Source organism: Panthera pardus, unplaced genomic scaffold (assembly GCF_024362965.1).
Source record: "Panthera pardus isolate Hobbes unplaced genomic scaffold, ASM2436296v1 HiC_scaffold_24, whole genome shotgun sequence".
Taxonomy (NCBI): domain Eukaryota; kingdom Metazoa; phylum Chordata; class Mammalia; order Carnivora; family Felidae; genus Panthera; species Panthera pardus.
Window position 1 is genome coordinate 63,912,084 of NW_026526810.1, and position 21,090 is coordinate 63,933,173.

Here is a 21,090-nt window from a genome sequence, read left to right on the forward strand (position 1 = left end):
ACTATAATTCCAGGCACTTATCTAAACACTTAACAAGCATTTTATACACTTCTTGCAACAATAGTAAGTACTGTTATTATCACTACCTTACAGATGAGAATACTGAGGCAGAATGAGACTTTCACTTGCCTTGGATCACACAGCCAGTAAGTAAGGGGTGGAGAAGGAATTCATACACAGGTAGTTTGATTACAGAGTCTACTCATCTATACTACATAAACTCGGGAATGGAAGTGGCATGGAGTGACTGGAGCCATAGTTTCCAAACTCAGTGCCCCGGTACAAATTCTCAGGGGTACCATGGGATATTTAAAGATTTTAAGGGAAACACAGCCATATTCAATATCTCTGTATACTCTGCAAACTACCAGTTCAAAGTAACTCATAATATGAACATTAGATTGTTGCAACATTCCTTTTGATGACAAAATATCTTTGTGAAGTTGGGTTTTAGGAGGTCCCTCTGATAAAAAAAATAAGTACTGCATGAAAATTATCCCAGAACAGGAAATGAGGGTAGCAGTATTGGATTCCAAGGTTTGAGAAGTTGTTCAATGCCCAACAGGCACACACATCCCCTTAGGGATTATTTGCAGTTATCTAAGAAATATAAACAAATATTTTTTTTCATTCAGTGTGTGTATTATTTTTTCTAAATGGTTGCTAAGTTGTTAGGAACCAACTACTTAAAAAGTAAATGTGTTAAGTATTTATTTTGAACTAAGGGGGCTATAAAAAATTGCTGAGATACTAAGTGCACTGTAAACTGAGAAACTGGGAACCTCTTGACTGGGATGTTGAAAACAGATCAAAATGGTCATAAATGATTAGAGTATGGGGACTTGGCTTGAGATGGCTTAAAGAGAAATAATAAACATTTCATATATTTGACCGTTAAGTATCTGCTGTATACAGTGTTCACAGTGCAGCAGATATACACACTCAAAATGCCTGAGTCTGTGCCCTTTAGAGGTCAAAAACTTGTGAGGTAGGCAGTAAGAGATGTAAACTAGCCAAGGTTAGGGGTAGGATGGGATTCAAGGTAGGGTCTGATGTGACCTGGACCCTGAGCCCTCTTGTTGGATAGGCCACAAGATAAAGATGTGGTCTGAGGAGGCCTGCTGAGTCTCATAGGGTAGACTCTTCTCTGGGCCATGGGTGAAACCAATGAGATTGGGGGTCTAAGTGATTGTGCTGGAGGTGGGTTGCTGAACTTGAATTCAGAATAAAGTATGTTGTGAAGTTCTAAAGGTAATGTCACCCTGGCCAAGGAGCAGTCTGGTAAACTGTCTTTGCCTGTCACATAACAGTACATTTCTTTGGTGACCAGAATGTTTATATGTTTATGTCTCTCTCTCTCTCTCTCTCTCTCTCTCTCTCTCTCTCTCTCAAAAATAAATAAATATAAAAAAATTTTTTAATGATAAATATAGTTCATTGCAATATACTGCTTCTTGCAGCCCCAGATGGAAAGCTGGAATTCAACAGGAATTAGACTCTTTTAGCCAATTATAATTTTGCAAAACAATTTATGTAAGCCATCTTGGAATGCTCTTTTTTTGCCATTAGAGACCCACTGCTTTTACCCATCAGCAGAGCACAATTTGGATTTTCTCCCAATCTGTGTCTCCCAAATTGCAATTCTTAAGTCCCCAAATAAATTTTTGTTTGCCTTGCAGCTTCACTGCAAATTTTGTTTGACATTACATGATGTCAGAAGTGGGACCAGAGAGCATCTCATCTCCTTCCTCTGGCTATCTCATAGATTCAAATGAGGTACTTACAAGGGTCCGTTGTGCCCTGTCATCTCCCCAGTGGTCCCAGTCAGAGTCTGATGAGTCTTCTTGTAATCCAAATTTCCCAGTCTGAGGTTCTGCTTTGAGTGTCCTCTGTTGCCACTTTTGTTCTCAGGACTTCACTTCCTGTCTGTTGCCCTGGTGAGTACTTAGTTCCTCTTGAAAATGCAGTTTGCTTTTTGAGAGATAGGCTGCTGGGCAGCCTTCGTCTGGAAATCCTACTGGTTTTATGTATAAGAATTATGGGCCCTCATCCTGCAAATTCCTGTCTCTCTGGACAATGATTACCTGGGATGATTTAAAATTTAATTGGCCAACCTGGGGCTCTTTCAAAATTCCTATGTTAGTTTATATGTGCAATCAATTAGAGAAAGAATAGAAGACTAAATAATCCATATGAGGAATTTGTTTGTGTGAAAGAGAGAGAGTGAGCAGGGGAGAGGGGCAGAGGAAGAGAGAGAGAGAGAGAGAGAGAGAGAGAGAGAGAGAATCAGAAGCAGGTTCCACACTCAGCAAGGAACCTGATGTGGAGCTTGATCCCATGACCCTGGGATCATGACCTGAGCTGAAATCAAGAGTCGGGTGCTCAACCGAATGGAGCCACCAAGGTGCCCCATGGGAAGCTTATTTTAATTATCATTTCAAGTCTTCAAAATGTGTTCATGACTCAAAAATTGCTTCCTTCCAGGATACTAATTCTAAACTAAGGCAAATTCTGAATTGTCTCAGAGACTTACTAAACTCGAAGAGTCTTCTGCTGCTCCATCACTCCCTCCATTTGCTCCCCACTGCTTATCTGTCCACCATCCCTCTCTCATTTTCTTGCTGAACTTCCTTTCTATGATTATCTGGAGACTTCTCAGGACCCACCCCTACCTGTAGCATCTTTTATAGTTAAGCCAGGAGATGATATTTTAGGATCCCAGCTCTCTCGTTCTCCTTGGAGTAAAGCTGAACTATGAGCTATTAGCAAGGAGTTTCCTAACCCTAGAGAAAACCCTATTGGGTTTGCTAGACAATTCTTGATTGTAGTCCAAATTTATAAGCCAGGATTCTCTGATCTTTATCAGCTCATTCTCATGTTAGTAGATGAAAGACTTGCTAGAGAATGGATGCAAAAAGGGGTATGGACAGATCTTTTATTGGACTTCCCCACAAAAAGGCTGTAGACATGAAAGAAGCCTCAAAATTAGCTACAAGCCTCCACAAAGAGATTCTTGATGGTTTTCCCCATACTATTGACTGGGAAAAAAAAATCCAAAAAATGTGTCCAAAGATCTGATGAATGGGTTTTGTATGATTTTGAAAGATGTGAGAACATTTTTAAGCAATCATCTGGCATTGAAAAAGTTGACCATCACACCTCCACCTTGTTAAATTGTGCTTTTATTGAAGGTTTGCAAGAGGAACCTGCAACTCAGATTTAAAAATTTTTAATTAATTAATTAATTTTTCAAAACCTGCAACTTAAACCAAACAAAAACAAAAACCACCCCTGCAACTTAACTGGGTTACTATGAAACTCCATGACCTAGTCAATTACTGCTGGGCAGCTCTCCAAAGCTATTCAAAAAGATACAAAAAAGAAACCCACACAAGCCCTAAATATTCAAGTATAAGCAACCCAAATTAGGAACATGCAATTACAACAATTGACACACATCTTTTTTCCAAAAAAAGGAAATATTTTTAAATTTTAACCTGATGAAAAATCTCAAGATGATTTCTTGGTTACTGTCCCTGTGTTCTTTATCTTTTTTTTTTTTTTTTAAGATTTTTTTTTTTTTTAAATGTTTAGGTAATCTCTACACTCAACCTGGGGCTCAAACTCACAACCCTGAGATCAAGAGTTGCATGCTCCATGGACTGAGTCAGCCAGGCATCCCCTGTCCCTGTGTTCTTTAATAACATAGCTCATACACCCATCTGTCTCCAAGATTCTATCCATGAGAAACTTTTGGCAAAAAAAATGCCACTGATAGAGGCCACATCCACTCTGCACCACCTATAAAAATTCTAGTGGATGAAAGAAAGCCTCTGACAAATATTTACCAACATCCATTTTAAAAAATATTTTTATTTATTTATTTTTGAAGGAGAGACAGACAGAGCATGAGAGGGGAGGAGCAGAGAGAGAGGGAGACACAGAATCCAAAGCAGGCTCCAGGCTCTAAGCTGTCAGCACAGAGCCTGATGCGGGGCTCAAACTCACAAACTGTGAGATCATGACCCGAGCTGAAGTCAGACACTTAACCGACTGAGCCACCCAGGTGCCCCTGCCAACATCCATTATATACAGAGGCTGTTCAAGGAATCAAGCCCATAATTGAGGAATATATTAAATAAGGCCAAAAAAAATTTTTTTAAAACACACACAAAGCCTAACTGTTCAATATACAAGCCCTTGTAATATCCCCTTCCTTCCTGTACAAAAATCCCATGGAAGAGAATGGAGGTTTGTTCAGGAGTTAAGAGTTATCAACAATATCGTTATTCTTCAGCACCCAGTTGTGCCAAATCTTCATACTCTACTTTCAGTCTTATCTCCAGAAAGCACAACCTTCACTGTCATAGATCTTTGTACCGACCCTGAAAGCCAATACCTGTTTGCCTTTACATGGGAAAATCAACAATTTACCTGGACTGTTATGCCTCAGGGCTCTGCCAAAAGCCCTACCTATTTTTCTCAAATTCTGAAGGCTGATTTGCTGATATCATTTTTTTTTTCAGAATTCTTCCTTTTTGCAATATGTGTATGATCTCCTCCTCTGTTCCCCCTCAGAAGAGACATCCTTGGAAGACACTGTCCATCTCCTCTGAGAATTAGCAAAAAAAAAAAAAAAAAAAAAAAGGACATAAAATGTCAAAAGAGAAACTCCAGAGTTGCAAATTCAAGTTAAATACTGGGGCATCTAATTATTGATCATGGCCTCCATCTAGATCCAGACAGGAGTCAGGGCATTTTATCCTTCCCTTGCCGTAGCACAAAAAGCTCAGAGGATCGGGGAGACTAGCAGTGTAGTGTAGGAACTGGATTTCACTGTTTTTGGTGTTTTTTTTTTTTTTTTTTTTGCCATAGCCCAGTGTTTATACTCTTCCTAAAGCTGATCGGACTAAACTTCTCATCTGGTCAAAAAGGCTCAAGATTCCTCATTAAAGACAGCCTTCATGGGGGCGCCTGGGTGGCGCAGTCGGTTAAGCGTCCGACTTCAGCCAGGTCACGATCTCGCGGTCCATGAGTTCGAGCCCCGCGTCAGGCTCTGGGCTGATGGACGGCGCGGAGCCTGGAGCCTATTTCCGATTCTGTGTCTCCCTCTCTCTCTGCCCCTCCCCTGTTCATGCTATGTCTCTCTCTGTCCCAAAAATAAATAAAAAAACGTTGAAAAAAAAATTAAAAAAAAAAAAAAAGACAGCCTTCATGACTTACCTGCACTGGGTCATCTTAATTACAAGTTGCTTTTTTCCTTTTTTTCCACAAAATTATGGGAAATGCCATATGTGTACTTACTCAATGCCATGGGGATCAACATAGGCCCATAGGTTATTAGAGCCAACAATTAGATCTAGTAGCTAAGGTCCTCCCTCCTCATATGAGGCCAACAGCAGCTACTGCCAACTTGCCGCAACGCATAAAAGAAAGAGTGATGGGTTCTCTAGTTACCATCCACTCAGTAGAAGCTTTGCTTCACTCTCCTCACATTCAGCTCTTATCTACCAGCAGGCTAACCTCCAATGAAGGACTTTTGCTCCCCACCCCCTCACCATGACCATTGCTTCCTGTAACACCTTAAACCCAGCCACACTTCTTCCTCTGCCAACTGATGAAACCTCTCATGACCGTTTAAGGCTGACTAATCAACTTTTAACCCCTTGGATTGATTTATAGGAAATTTATCTCAAGAATGCTGAATTGATCTGGCTTACTGACAGATCCTATTTAAAGGATAAAACCGGTCTCTATCTAGACGCTTATGCTATAATATCTAACTGAAACCGCTGAAGCTAAACCCATACCAACGGCCACTTCTGTTCAGCAGGCAGAAGTCTTTGCCTTAACTAGAGCCTATTTTCTAGGTAAAGATAAAGCTGCTAACATCTATTCCAATAGTACATACGCCTTTGGTGTTGCTCATGATTTTGGTATGCTCTGGAAACAAAGAGGTTTCTTGACTTCTTCTGAACAGAAAATAAAAAATAGTTCTTATGTATTAGATCTATTAAATGGTATCTGGGGTGCCTGGTGGCTCAGCCGGCTGAGTGTCCAACTTCAGCTCAGGTTATAATCTCACAGCTCATGAGTTTGAGCCCCACGTTGGGCTTTGTGCTAACAGCTCAGAGCCTGGAGCCTACTTTGGATTCTGTGTCTCCCTCTCTCTCTGCCTCCCCACCCCCCAAATAAATAAACATTACAAATTTTTTAAATGTTATTCAACTACCCAGATTTGGTGATCATTAAAATTCTAGGACACTCTATGGCAAACAGAGAAAAGCAAAGGAAGTCATTTGCCTGATGCAATTACTAACTCAGCAGCTTTAAGTCAGCCCTCACCTTTAATAAAGGCACCTGAAACTTCCATGTCTCCTGAATTTGCTGACAATCAAAAACGTAAAATAACAGAAGCCCAACAGTTAACTGTTTGGCAAAATAGAAAGAAATGGACGGAACAAGGTTATAAATCTGACCTCAGATAAAATCAATGGATAAATCCTATCAACCCATCCTCCGATTGCCTACAGAGACATGTCCCGCAATATATACATGATTTGACACATTAGAATACTGATAAGATGGTCTCATTGGGAAGACAATACTACTAGAAGCCATCACCAAAAATCATCTCACAGGTATACCCTAGTTGTCAGATTTACCCAAAACAGAATTCTGGAAAGCCTATTCATACTTGTATGGGACATTCCCCTTTGCCTTCTGGACCTTTCACGCTATGGCAAATGGATTTCATCCTGTTGCTGCCCTGCCAAGGATATAAATATATACTAGCAATGATTTATATGTTTTCTCAGTAGGTAGGTTGAGTTCATTTCCATGTTGGAAACCCACCACCAGAGCAGCAGGCAAGACATTGTTAGAAAAGATTATTCCTACCTGGAGAGTTCCCTCTGAACTTCATAGCGATTTGGGATCTCATTTTACTAGCTGAGTAATCCAATCTATCTGCAAAATGTGGCCCATTCTGCAGCATTTCCATTGTGCTTATCAGCCCCAATCTTTAGGATTGATAGAATGTATTAATGGAATCATTAAATTAGCTAAACTAATAGAGTCTTTTAAACTGCCTTGGCCTAAAGTTCTGCAACTGGTCTTGCTTAACTTGTCCTGGAAAGAACAGATAATCTCTTATTGAACTTACTACTGGCAGGCTTATGAGGCTAGATAAAAGCATGTATCAACTAGTTTTGCTTAAAGGAAATTCCTAATGTAGTGCAAGGAACTTGTTAAAGCTTTAAAGGCTAACACCCAGCTTCTTGGGGTGCCTGGGTGGCTCAGTCAGTTAAGCCTCTGACTTCGGCCCAGGTCATGATTTCACGGTTCATAGGTTGGAGCCACACGTTGGGCTCTGTGCTGACAGCTTGGAGCCTGGAGCCTGCTTGGGATTCTGTGTCTCCCTCTCTCTCTGCCCCTCCCCTGCTAGCACTCTGTCTCTCTCTCTCAAAAATAAATACACATTAAATTTTTTTTTTGAAAATAAAGGCTAACTCCCAGCTTCTAGAACAATCTTTATATAACTTGCCCTGGGGAAACAAAGACATACACCATCATGACCTCCAACCTGGAGATTATGTTCGCTGAAAAAGACACCTTCATAAGGATGCTCTAAAGCCCTGATGGAAGGGGACATACCAGGTATTAATTAACCAGTCCTTATGCTGCCAAGCTGAGGAAACACTGACTCATGGATTCATATTTCTCATTTAGAAAAGGCTCCTCCTCCTAAATGGTCTTCTCTACCTACCAGAGGCAGCCAACTAAGAATTTCCAGAAAACTTAAACTTATTCCAAATGACTCTTTGAGTCCTGGACTGGAAGCCACCGGCATCTGATGTAAACTGCTTTTGCAAGAGTCAGGACCAGACCAGTGTATCAATCCTTTGTCATAGTTATTACCCACTGTTTAGCTCTTTGATTTCCCTTTACTGCTGAAAGCTCTTTGATTACGTTATTCTAATTACATTATTGTTTGCCACTTCCCAAAACAAAACAAAATCCAGAGATGCCAGTTATTGCAATGATATATGAAGACAATTAAGCTGGTTGAAATTCTTAGATTATTGTTCCTTCTAAGAATCCTTATGATCTTTGCTCTTTCACACAAAGTTGGGATTCTCCACTGGTGGTAAAAATCCCTCCTTTGGCTAAAAACCCATTCTACTACTATAGTATCTTCTTACTCTTAAATTGGTGCTGCTATTATCCTCCTTTAGTTTCTTTTCCTTTATTTCATTTAAAGAAATTATTTTCCTGACTTGATGCCTCCTCCCTGTTTTGTCACAGAGGAAAAACAGTCACACAAATATCCCAGAGTTTAGCACAGGCAGGAAATCTTTCTGACTGTTGGATCTGCCACCATCAGGCCACTACAGGCTATGGAGGATACAGTGCCCCTTTGGTCATCCCTGTTTACAACCTCTCTTTTCTCTCCAATGTCACCATAAATCAGACAGCCCCTTTTGACCTTACTTACCATGTTAAAATAGCCTTACCTCCTTCGAAAGGGAAACTCTCCTTGCTTTACCCTAATCCCTGCCCAAGAACTGACCTGGGCAACATCTCCCATGGATAGTCACCCTCCAATCTTGTTCTAAACTTCATGAAGAATTACCTGCCAGGGGTGCCTGGGTGGAACAGTCGGTTAAGCAACTGACTTTTGACCAGGTCATAATCTCACCGTTTGGTTTGTGAGTTTGAGCTCCAGTCCAGCTTCGTGCTGATGGCAAGGAGCCGGCTTGGGATTCTGTCTCTCCTTATCTCTGCCCTCCCCCGCTTGTGCTCTCTCTCTCTCTTTCTCAAAATAAGTAAATAAACTTAAAAAAAAAGATTAAAAAAAAAAAGAATTATCTGCCACTAGCCCTTGCCTCATAAAAACACATTGGAGCCTGACTAGTTTTCCAACAGACTCTTCTGGCTGTAAGACCCTCTTTTGCACAAGGTTCTTTCAACTAAGCTATGATATCAAAAGAAGCATTTATCTGGCTGCTTGAATAAAACAGACCCCTGGTTTTGTCCTGTCTTACCCTCCATACCTACAAATGAGTCTGTTGATAATCAGACTTAAAAAGGAATATTTTGCACTCCCACAGAATATATTTTTGCCCATGCCTATAAGTGACAACCTTGGACATTTACCTGCCTAGACAGTCAGAAAAGAATGGGACAATATCTCCTAGGTTATTCAATTTCTCCCTTCACTATACTTCAATTGGTCACAGGGATCTTTCCTGCCCTAAACACTTACCATAGAAACAAGAGAGTTTTCTATCCATTATAAATGACTACCCAGATGACAACTCCTCCAAATAGGAAGACAATGGCTACACACATTCTCAGGACTGTGACCTCCCACAGGGTACAACCCTAATGAAAGAATGGATTTGGGGATCCATTTTGGGATCCTTTTTTGGAATCCTTTTTCCTGGCAGGATCTGCTGCAAATGAGGCCATGGTTAAGAATCTGCCCTAGACTGTTAATAGAATAGCCAGATCTGGGGGTGGGGTGGGGGGGCTGGGTGGCTCAGCTGGTTAAGCATCTGACTCTTGATCTCAGCTCAGGTCTTGATCTAGGGTTGTGACCCTGCTGGGCTTGGAGCCTACTTTAAAAAGAAAAAAAAAGAATAGCCTGATCCACTGCTAGGGCCATTAGAGCTCAGTGGTCTCTAGATTCCCTTGCCTGAGTTGTACAAGACAACAAAAGAGATTTGGATTACTTCCTGGCTGTTGACTGAGTCTGTGCCATCGCTAATACTTCCTGCTGCGCAACTAGATTAACACCTCATAGCAGGCTGAATTGGAAACTTAAACTGGCCATCATTAAAAGGAGTTTCTTTCAGCCCTCTAACTCAGTTTAATTTTAAGTTTTCAGACTTTTTCAGTTGACTCCCCACAGGACTCCCCTTCTAAGATCTGGATTACAAATAATCATACTTATTATTGTTCTTATGTGTTCCTTTTTAATTATAATTACATTACTGATGCTTTGTATGTCTCACTGTTGTTTGACCATCTAAAATGTCAAAATTATGGACACACTAAGGCTTAAAATAAAATGATCAACCATGGCTATCCATTGGCAACCCCTGAAGACAAGTCAACTATCAACTTCATGGACTTTTAAGATGAGGACAATGCCCAAGACTTGCTTCCTGAAAACCTCTTTGTTGCTGAGACTGTATGGTCTTAGTGACATTCTTTATAACATTTCATTTTCCCTCCTCTGTGGGACATGACCTTCTAGGAATGAACCTTCCTAGATAAGTAGACAACAGATGATCCAATGGTTGATCATTAATGCTTTCCAAGGAAAAATCTTGGTCAAAAGGGGAAAACATGAAAAGAAAAAATTGAAATGGAATTACTCCTGTCAGGAAAAATGGAGCCAGAGGGCCATTAGGGAAGTGGGGCTTATGCAAGTCCACCTCTGCAGGGAACATGAACTTTAAGTATAGTTCACTGCCAAACTGCAACATCTTGGCTTCCTGCAGTCCCAGAAAGCAAGCTGGAAATTTAACAGAAATTAGACTGTTTTAGCTAATCATTGTATGTAAGTTACATCATATGTAAGTCTTCTTGGAATCCCCCCTCTGCACCCCCCCCTTTTTTTTTTTTTTTTGCCTTTAAAGACCCTCTGCTTCCCCCCCCCCCCCCCCCCCCCCCCGTCAGTGGAGCACTGTTTGGTTTTCCTCCCAAATCTAAGTCTTCCAAATTGCAGTTCCTAGGACTGCAAAAAAAAATTTGCCGCCTTGATGCAAATTTTGTTTGACACATCTCAGACACAGGCTCATTTAATTTTCTTCTGGAGTTGCAGGATACAAGGTTTAAATATTTCTCTTTTCAAATCCCTCATGGTTTGCTCTAGACACAATCGGGAATGAGGTTCCAGATAAAAGGTTTTCGGGGCCCTCTTCCGGGTTCCAGCCCTCATCTCGAATAGGCTTCCTTGAGGGAAACTTCGGCCCTGAGGACGAAAGTGGGTGCAGGGATGCTTTGGTAGACTTCCCCAGGGAGTAGGGTGCGGCGCGAGTCAGGTTCCAGCTCTGCAAAGAATGCAGATTAAGTTGTTAGCCTAGCCTCGGGCGATTGAATCTGGGTGTGTCGCCATGGAAATGGGGGCCGGCCTGCGTGTTCGGCTGCTATTGGCTGGGGACTCCAGGCTGGGATATAAGCCAGCTGCGAGTAACAGTACACTCACAGTATACACCGCACCCGGCGAGGACAGCTCAGCGCAGGGCGGCGCAGCTCAGCAGACCGGATCCGAGCGGAGAAGGGCGGGCTCCTCGAGAGGGCGGCGGTGGCACCATGGAGAACGGGTGAGACGAGCACCAGGCCCGGGCAACCCGGGAAGGGGAATGGCTGTCACTGAGACCTGGAAGCCCGGCACCTGGGCCCCGAGAGGGCCAGGAGAGAGAGCGAATGCTCTGGAGATGTAGAGACCGCTGGCGGGGGAGCCCGTGTCGCGGCAGGGCGGCAGAGCAGTGAGGCGGCCAGCGACAGCCGGGGCGCACGCGGGAATCGGGTAGTGATGGCCCCACCGGAGCAGGAAGGGGACACGGTGTGGTACCGTGCACTCTACTTGGGAAAGGGGGCGGGTGTGTTTATGTGCGTGTGCGCCGGCACTGAGGTGCAAGTTGTAGGGGAAGCGTACTCTCTCTCCCCCAGCCACCCCGACCGGCATACTGGGAAGAGGTCAACCCACCCCTTGTGCTTTTCACTCCCTTTGCAGAGTCTAGGTAAAGCTGCGAGGCTCTTTTGGTGCCCGTATCTGGAGTTCCTCCTTCAGAGGAGAGATGTCTGAAGTTCTCTCAACACCTTTCTTCCCACCAAATTGGAGATCCAATTAAAATAAGTTGGGGACTGGGCGGCTGGCTGTGATTCTTGATCTCAGAGTATGTGACTCTTGATCTCAGAGTCGTGAGTTCAAGCCTCACGTTGGGCGTGGAGCCTACTCACAATTTAAAAGAAAAATTTATTTTTTTTATTTAGGAAAAAATTTTTAATGTTTATTTTTGAGAGAAACGTAACGTGAGCGGGGGAGGGGCAGAAAGAGGGAGACACAGACTCCCAAGCAGGCTCCAGGCTCTGAGCTGTCAGCACAGAGACCAGCACGGGCTCGAACTCATGAACCGTGAGATCATGACCTGTGCGGAAGTCCCAAGCTTAACCGACTGAGCCACCCAGGCGCCCCTAAAAGAAAAGTTTTAGGGGCACCTGGATGGCTCAGTTGGTTGGGTGTCCGACTTCGGCTGAGGTCATGATCTCACAGTTCGTAGGTTGGAGTCACACGTCGGGATCTGTGCTGACAGCTCAGAGCCTGGAGCCTGCTTTGGATTCTGTGTCTCCTCTTTCTCTGCCCCTCCCCTGCTCACGCTCTGTCTCTCTCTCTCTCTTTCAAAAATAAATAAGCATTAAAAAAATTTAAAAAAAAAAGAAAAAGAAACATTTTAAATAAGTTGGGGATGAAGTCTCCAAGGAGAGAAGGAAATCCTTATTAATTGAACTGAACAATAGACTCTGCCCTTTCCTCCTACCTCCCACCTCTGAAAATTCTTCTGTCTGCTTTGGCCCCAGAAATCCCAGTCCAAGTCACCAGAATCAGGGACCACAGTGGCTTTTGGATGCACAGGGATCCAGGGTGTTCTTGGGGAACTGATGGCCCATTGAAGAAGTCCTATAAGTCGTTGCTAGATATGCTAGGTGGCCAGGGCTTCATACTTCTTTCTTTCTTTCTTTCTTTTTTTTTTTTTTTGCACCTCTTGGGGATGCCATTTGATTAACTTTTAATCATTTCATTGCTTCTCTCTCCATCATCCTGTGATTCCATCTCCCCTGTCCCTTACCCAGCTACTTCCCTGAGGGTAGCCTGTTGTAGAGTCATCTGGTTTCAAAGGCTCTGCTTTTGAAGAGAAGGATTTCCTTTGGAGGCTTGGTTAGCTGTGTTCAGCTCTGTCATACCTCAGTTCCACTTGTCCCCCACTTCAACATTTCATTTTTCCAGATAGGGGTTTGAGAATTGGACTGGAATTGTGAGAAAAATTCTGGGTTGGTTCTTGGGGATGTATGGGCACGGTAAGTGTATGTGGTTAAGATGTATGGGTATGACAAGTGTATGTGGTTAGGTCTCTGAAGGGCAAAGAACCTTGGTGAAGAGAAGGGAGATGGGAGAGGGCAGGGAGGAGAACAAAGGCAGGGAGGAAGATTCAAGTGCTTTGGACTCAAACCCTGACATAATAGAGTCTTAACTGGTAAGGTTTTGGAACTTACTGATAAGTTTTTAATTAATTTTAAAACTGTACCTATAAGACAGGCGGGGTCAAGACAGGTGCTGCCAATTACTTCCTTTTTACCCGAGGAAAGAATTTGAAACACATTTATTTGCTTAAAAAGACAGAATTGAGACTAGAACCCAGGTTGAGTTCTGCCTTCCTCTTGACCAGAAATAAGTAAGCCTGGTTTTTGAATGAGAATTACCTAGGACACTATTGTGGATCCCCAGAATTATGGATCTCTAGGATTGGGCTCCAGAATTTGTATTTTCTTTCTTTCTTTTAAAAAAATTTTTTTTAATGTTTATTTTTGACAGAGACAGAACATGAGCGGGGGAGGGGCAGAGAGAGAGGGAGACACAGAATCTGAAACAGGCTCCAGGCTCTGAGCTGTCAGCATAGAGCCCAACGGGGGCTGGAACTCACAGACCATGAGATCATGACATGAGCCGAAGTCGGACGCTCAACCGACTGAGCCACCCGGGCGCCCCTAGAATTTGTATTTTCAAGCAGATGCTGAAATAGTTCTGTTTCAGCCACTGACCACCAAAGTTGTGGACTACTCCATCTGCTTTTTTATGCTTGTCTAGTCACTGGTCTTGAATTACTGCTTGCAATTTCATTTGACAGGGATCTGTATTTTATTGGTCTGGGTATCCCAGAATAGGGATCTGGGGGAACTAACTGGCACATAGATTTCTACTCTGGAGTGTTCCCATTGCCTTTTTTTTTTTTTTTTTTTTTTTTTGGTCAACCAATAAAAGTGTCTGAGGGAGGAATTGGAGGGCAAGGGTCCAAAAGGAAATTGGGTTTATCCCTGCCCTCAGGGTAGTGTTAATCACATTTTGAGTGTCCTTACTGATAAGTAGGGTAGGAGGATTATATTGGGTTTGTCACTGCCCTAAGGAAGGTCTTAATGCCATTTTGAATATACTCTTTAGCCTTCATCCTCAAATCCAGCCCTTTTACTTCTTTGATTCGATTATTTCCCTGTACTTCTATGTAGACTTATCATCCCTTCCTCTCTAAATCTTTGTCATAAAGAGAGATAATTAAACCTGCTAGTGGTAGCAAAACTGAAGTTGGGGTTGGGGGTGGAAACATAGGCACCATTAGCTTTTGCCAGGCTATAGAATGAGGAGGGACTTTCCCATCAGACTTTCAGTGGGTCTGATTCAGAAAGTGGGTCTGATTCAGAAAGAGGAGTGGGTAGGTGGATGAGCTTAGCGTGGACCCTGCTGAGAGAGGATCCTCCCTTCTGGGGCAGCTCTTTGGCCCCTTCTGTGTCCCTTCCCACCCCAGCACTCCTAGCAGCCTTTCTGCACTGAAGGTCATTAGTCTATGATGCCCTTGGGAGGGGAGAAAAACTTAACTTTCATTTTCCTTTTTCCTAGATTTACATATGAAGATTATCAGAACACTGCAAAATGGCTTCTGTGCCGCACCAACCACCGACCTCAAGTGGCAGTGATCTGTGGTTCTGGGTTAGGAAATCTGGTCAATAAATTAACTGAGGCCGAGAGCTTTGACTACAGTGAGATACCAAACTTTTCCCAAAGTACAGGTACTGGCAAAGGGGAGTGAGGGATTGAACTGAGGGATACTGATGGGATTCTGATGAGAAGGTCTGCTTTCACCAGGCCTGCACCTGATTATCCTATATAGCATTTGACTAAAGACAACTTGTTTAAGAGAGGGAAAAAGACCACTATGAATCAGAATGACTTTAGAAGGAAACTCCCCCAGTAGAAATTTCATGATAGATTGGGCATGTGTGTGGCAATGATACCATATGATGACATATTTCCTATGCTGTAATGATCCAGAACCCCTTAAAGCTTTACAGCACCTCACTCACACTCTCCTCCCCCATCCACACCAGGATACCCACCACTTGCACATATCCCTCCCATTTCTTTCAGTCTGCAGGTTAAATGGACAAAGTAGTGCCTATAACTTCCCGGGACAAAGTCAGGCGACCCCTGTCCTATGTCTTCCTGCCATTCCCAATCTCCCCAGCTCTAGCTCTTGTCCCATGATAAGGCACTCACTGGTGCGCAGCAACAAATGAACACTGCCATGTTCTTGCAGACAAAATACACAGATAACACATGAACACACAAGACCTGATTCACACTGACCCTTTGAAGGAGGGAAGGAAGCAGGTGTTACCTGTGCACTGTGGAGCAATGATGGATCTGAGGGTAGCATATCCAGCATCCTAATAGCTGCCAGAAAACTCTAAAGCTGTGGTTTAGAAAAGAGCCAGGTGTGGGGTACCTGGCTGGCTCAGTGGGTAAAGCATGCAACTCTTGGTCTCAGGTCATGAGTTCGAGTCCCATTTTGGGGGTAGCCTTTATTTAAAAAAAAAAGGGAAAGGCCATGCCTTAAACTTCATGAGTAAGGAAAATAACAATTCAGGGTGACACCTGAATCCTCCCAGCTAATGTGAGATGGATTTTTGAGCAAGTAAAGGTTGCCCCTAATGTGAGTCACCTACTTTGTGAGATGTTTGAGAGTCACGATCTGTCCATCCCCTTTTAATACTGAAAAAGTAGACTGGTATGAAAGAAAAATGAGGTTGAGAAGGTGCTTGTTTCCTATAAGTGATAACTTGGATTAACCCTGAGGGTTTATGGGTCCACTGTGGGCAACTCCTGGAGTGGCCCTGCACTTTCCTTCACTACTCTCCACTTCCCTTCACTATTAGCCATGTTGGCTGAATCTTTTTTTTTATATATAATTTTTTTAATGTTTATTATTTTTGAGAGAGAGAGAGACAAAGCACAAGTGGGGGAAGGGCAGAGAGAGGGGGAGGCCCAGAATCCCCAGCAAGCTCCAGGCTCTGAGCTGTCAGCACAGAGTCCTTGTGGGGCTTGAACCCACAAACTGAGATCATATCCTGAGCCGAAGTCGGTCACTTAACCGAGACCCCCAGGTGTCCCCTTCTTTTTTTTTTTTTTTTAAGTTATTTTGAGAGAGCAGGGGAGGGGTAGAGAGGGAGAGAGACTCTCAAGCAGGCTCTGATACGCTCAGCGAGGAGCCTGACTCAGGGCTGGATCCCAGGACCTGTGACATCATGACCTGAGCCAAAATCAAGAGTCAGATGCCTAACTCACTGAGCCACCCAGGCACCTCCGCCACTGCCCCCCACCCCTCCCATGTTGGCTGAATCTTCTAGATTTACTGAAATTTTCTAATGGCCTGTGAAACTGTTTTCACCTATGATTCATGAACGTTAGGTTAACAACCTTAGCCAGTTCTCTGGAAAAAAGGGGTGGGAGGGACCAAGTAAATTAAGGAGAAGGGTAGTTTATTTGGTTTACTTATTAATTCTCAGATAACTAACTTCCCATGATTTATTAATTTTATAAATTTCTACCTTCTGTCCTCTTTTCCCCAGAGAGTTAAGACTTTGCACATATATTTTTCCAAACCCGTTGGAGCAAGATTGGAAGACCAAAGCAGGGAGGTGGGGGTGGGGGTTGGGTAAAGAAATATTAAACCGAGAGGGAGGGCAAAGGGCAAAAAGTTTCCTAAGGGAAAGAGCAATGACATTGACCCCACCTGCCACTCCTTCTTCCCACTGAGAAGGGCACTGCAGTAAGTGATTAGTGGATTAATTTTTAAACTTTATTAGCCTATTTTTTATACTCAGGTTTTCCTAACTCTGCCACCTCTGCTCTATTACTGGAATTTTTTTTTTTAAATAAGCTCTTTTGTCTCTGACTCTCCCTGAACTCTTCCTCTTGATTTTGGTCCCTCTCTCTTGGACCACCCATTCCCTAGGGGATAGGTTGGCTGCCTCCATTAGAGGAGAAATGCTAGATAAGGGAAATGGTAATAATGGTTATTATGTCTGTGTGGGGAGTTATTTTTGCATTCCCACACCCCTGCAGGGCCCATTTGGGCTATGTATTACCACGGGACTGTTTTGTGGGTCATAATGGAGAAGCCTTGTAGGGGTCCAAACTCAGCCCCTCCCCCTGTTGTTCAGTAATCTCTTCAGGACCCTCATATACTATGAACTCCCTTTCAAGAGTGAGGAGGCACATGGTTTAGTTAGGGTAATAAATATGGAGACATATTTGGAGAATTTAAAAATTTTGGAAAAGTCTATAAGGACTGCATTTGCTACATTTATTATTACCCACTTTTTCTTTTTTCTTTTTTTTTTTTTTTTTGCTCACTTTTATTCTCTTACAATATGGCTTTCTCATTCTTTTGAAGTTTCTTAAAAAGAAAAAAAACCTTTCCTTAAGGCACCTGGGTGGTTCAGTTGAGCCAACTTGATATTGGCTCAGGTCATGATCCCAGGGTTGTGGGATCGACCCCCGTGTCAGGCTCCATGCTTAGCATGGAGAATCTTTAGTTTAAGCTTAAGAGAATTTTAGCTTAAGATTTCTCTCTCTCCCTCTGTTCCCCTCCCCCACTCACACACTCTCTCTCTGTAAAAACAATTAAGGGGTGCCTGGGTGGCTCAGTTGGTTAAGCATGTGACTTCAGCTTAGGTCATGATCTCACGGTTTGTGAGTTCGAGCCCCACATTGGGCTTGGCACTGACAGCTCCGAGCCTGGAGCCTGCTTCAGAGTCTGTGTCTCCTCTCTCTACCCTTCCCCTGCTATGCTCTCTCTCTCTCTCTCAAAAATAAATAAACATTAAAAAAATAATAAAATAACAAAAAATCTTTCTTTTGATATGTGGTTCACATTGAGCATCCTTATCCATTAGCTCTAATCTCAGGATGTACTTATATACTCATTTGTAAGCTTATGATTTGTTCCTGTCTCCACCAGACTTCAGCTTTCTGAAAGTGGAGTTAGTAATGTCATCCTTTGCTTAATTATACCCTCTCATGTTGAGCACCATGAGTTGGCTTGTACTAGGTGCTCAGTGGATATGTGTTGTATGAAAACATCATCCTGTTCTTCTTTCTTTCTATTTTGTACACAGTGCCAGGTCATGTTGGTCGACTGGTGTTTGGGTTCCTGAATGGCAGAGCCTGTGTGATGATGCAGGGCAGGTTCCACATGTATGAAGGCTACCCACTCTCAAAGGTAATTCAGGGGCATAAGCCTGGTCTGGAAGAAGGGGGAGAGAGTTCTCAGTCTCATTTTATGACCTATCTACCTGGGCTAGGTTGACTTTGGTCCCCTCCTTTCTCTTTCGTGGTGTGTATCATGCATGTCTGTGGGTAGATTGGTGAAATTTTAAAGAACTCTTTCTGATCTTTTATGTTTTGTTTGTAAGGTGACATTCCCAGTGAGGGTTTTCTACCTTCTGGGTGTGGACACCCTAGTGGTCACCAATGCAGCTGGAGGACTCAACCCCAAATTTGAGGTTGGAGATATCATGCTGATCCGCGACCACATCAACCTACCTGGTTTCTGTGGTTTGAACCCTCTCAGAGGGCCCAATGAGGATAGGTATGTATCTTGCAAATTTTTTTTTTAATAGCTGGGTACAGTTTAAGGACTTGTCTGGGGGTCAGAACTCATTATGTTCCAGTAATCTGAGATTCCAACCTGTGCCCTAGGTTCGGAGTTCGTTTCCCTGCCATGTCTGATGCCTATGACCGGGATATGAGACAGAAGGCTCACAGTGTCTGGAAACAAATGGGGGAGCAGAGAGAGCTTCAGGAAGGCACCTATGTGATGTTGGCAGGCCCCTCCTTTGAGACTGTGGCCGAGTGTCGGCTGCTGCAGAAGCTGGGGGCAGATGCTGTTGGTGAGAAGGGGAACCGACTGGAGGCTTGAACAGGGAGGGATCTGGTAAAATAGGGATGGAAAGGTGTAAGATTGTAGACCTAGACCGTAAAGTGAGAGATCTGACTTAAGGGAAGATTGAGTTAAACTGACTTTAAAGGTGTTGGGGTTTGGTGTGTTATAGCATTAAACCTCCCTACCTAGCACCTAGGGCTTTAACAGCTATAATGCTAACGACCCATCCATGATTTGATGTTTCTGAAGATTGTTCTAAAAAATATAGCCGCTTTCTGTACCTCTGGCTGGAAGATGGAACCGCATCATTAGAACTGACTTCAAAATGACCACAAACAGAAATAAAGCATTGCAGTGGTAATACTTATAAGAAATGTGTAAGGTCCTCTGAGGCCCCACTCTTTTAAGCAATACAGAATAACCTAAGCTAGACAAGAAATCAGCTGTTTCTTTGGATGTTTTTTTGAGATGTGGAATTGTCAATGAGGTAATGAATGGCGATGAGGGCAGAGGGTAAAGAAAAGAGTCATTTGAGGGTCCTGACAGTTGTTTTCCCTCTCTCTCCTCATCAGGCATGAGCACAGTACCAGAAGTTATAGTTGCAAGGCACTGTGGACTTCGAGTCTTTGGCTTCTCCCTCATCACTAACAAAGTCATCCAGGATTATGAAACCAAGGAGAAGGCCAATCATGAGGAAGTATTAGAGTCCGGGAAAAAAGCTGCACAGAAATTGGAACAGTTCGTCTCTATTCTTATGGCTAGTATTCCACTGCCTGGCAAAGGCAATTAACCAGCCCTGGAGTGGTCTGGCCTCTCCCTAATAGGATCCAAGTAGCTACTACCTGCTTTGGCCCCTTGCTGGGGTCATGTGCCTCTGCCCTTAAGTAGTAGGAGAAAGGAGAGGAAGATCCACCATTTCTCCCACCAGACTCTTCTGTGCTGGCTCCTCTTTTGCTCAGTTGTCTCAATAGTTTCCACCCCTGTTCTTCCTCAAGAGCTGGGGCCCAAGCCCTATCACACAGCCATGTATATGCCCTAGGTGTGATTTGGGCTGTTGAACTTGGCACAGGTACCTACTACTATCTTTCTGAGATAAGATGATTTCACATTCCTGAAGACTCAGTCTGCCTCGCACAAGTCCAATACCTCTTGGACTCGAATACTATTCATATTTTGAGAATAAAAAAGATGAAATAATTTAATGTTTAGTGCATTTTGGGATAAGGCTTGGAGCACAGGCCAAGTTTGGCATGAAAGACTGAGATCACATGTCCAGTGTGATCTGCTTCTGAGACGAGCTACTAAAAACTGAGATGAGGTGGTGTGTAAATGCAGGAAAGGATGAAGGAAAGCCAAAGATGAGAGATAAAGATGTCAGAAGATGAATAAGGAAGAGCTAACACCTGGCACAAGACGGCAGCTTTCCTCAGACCAGTCTTGCCTCTGACCTTAGCCTTCTGATTGTGCTGCTCCCTGTCTATGCCCTCATGAATATCTGAACCGTCTCACTGGTCTCACTGTTCCACAGTGGCTACTTCTTAAGCCTTAACTGTTTCCTGTTGTTTTCTTTCTCCTCCCTACCCTAACTTCTGCCATAATTAAGGACAACCCAACATTCCTTCTCTGCATTCTGACAATGCTGTAGCAAATACTGAATACTAGAATACTACATCTCTCTCTGCCAGCAGCCACTCCATGCAGATTAGAGTCCTGCCAGCCCCAGGCAAACCTGTGAAGTTGACTCATACTTCACTTCTTAGAGCACTTCCTTTCCTTCCCTCCTCGTTTCCTTTCTGGGTTCTAGTCTTTTGACTTTTGCTCAGTCAGAACCCCCCTGTCACACAGCATCTAGGTGTTGCCCTTTGTTGGTTCACTGCACTATTTTTCACTTACCAGTTTGCATTCAGCTGACTGGATGGCATGTTTCAAAACCACACTACCCTCCCAGGCCTCTTTACCTTTTGATAAAAGATCTAGCTGGATGAGCCTCTAATAGTAATGGCATTTCAATAGAAATTTACAATAGAAAGCTTTTAAAACCTCTTTTAAATCCTTTGGTAACTAACCAACTTACCTGAGC

General features: G+C 43.2%; 1 protein-coding gene and 1 non-coding gene across 2 annotated transcripts; both read left to right on the forward strand.

The window, feature by feature from the left end:
* Positions 1-11,203: 11,203 nt before the first annotated feature.
* PNP (purine nucleoside phosphorylase) lies at positions 11,204-20,207 on the forward strand. The gene is made up of 6 exons (XM_019430595.2): positions 11,204-11,336; positions 14,684-14,853; positions 18,244-18,347; positions 18,541-18,716; positions 18,827-19,017; positions 19,583-20,207. The coding sequence occupies exons 1-6, from the start codon at positions 11,326-11,328 to the stop codon at positions 19,798-19,800; spliced, it is 870 nt and encodes a 289-aa protein (XP_019286140.1). The 5' UTR covers positions 11,204-11,325; the 3' UTR covers positions 19,801-20,207.
* LOC128773381 (U12 minor spliceosomal RNA) lies at positions 15,672-15,822 on the forward strand. Its single transcript, XR_008417632.1, has one exon. It is a non-coding gene; the product is annotated as a U12 minor spliceosomal RNA (small nuclear RNA).
* Positions 20,208-21,090: the final 883 nt, after the last annotated feature.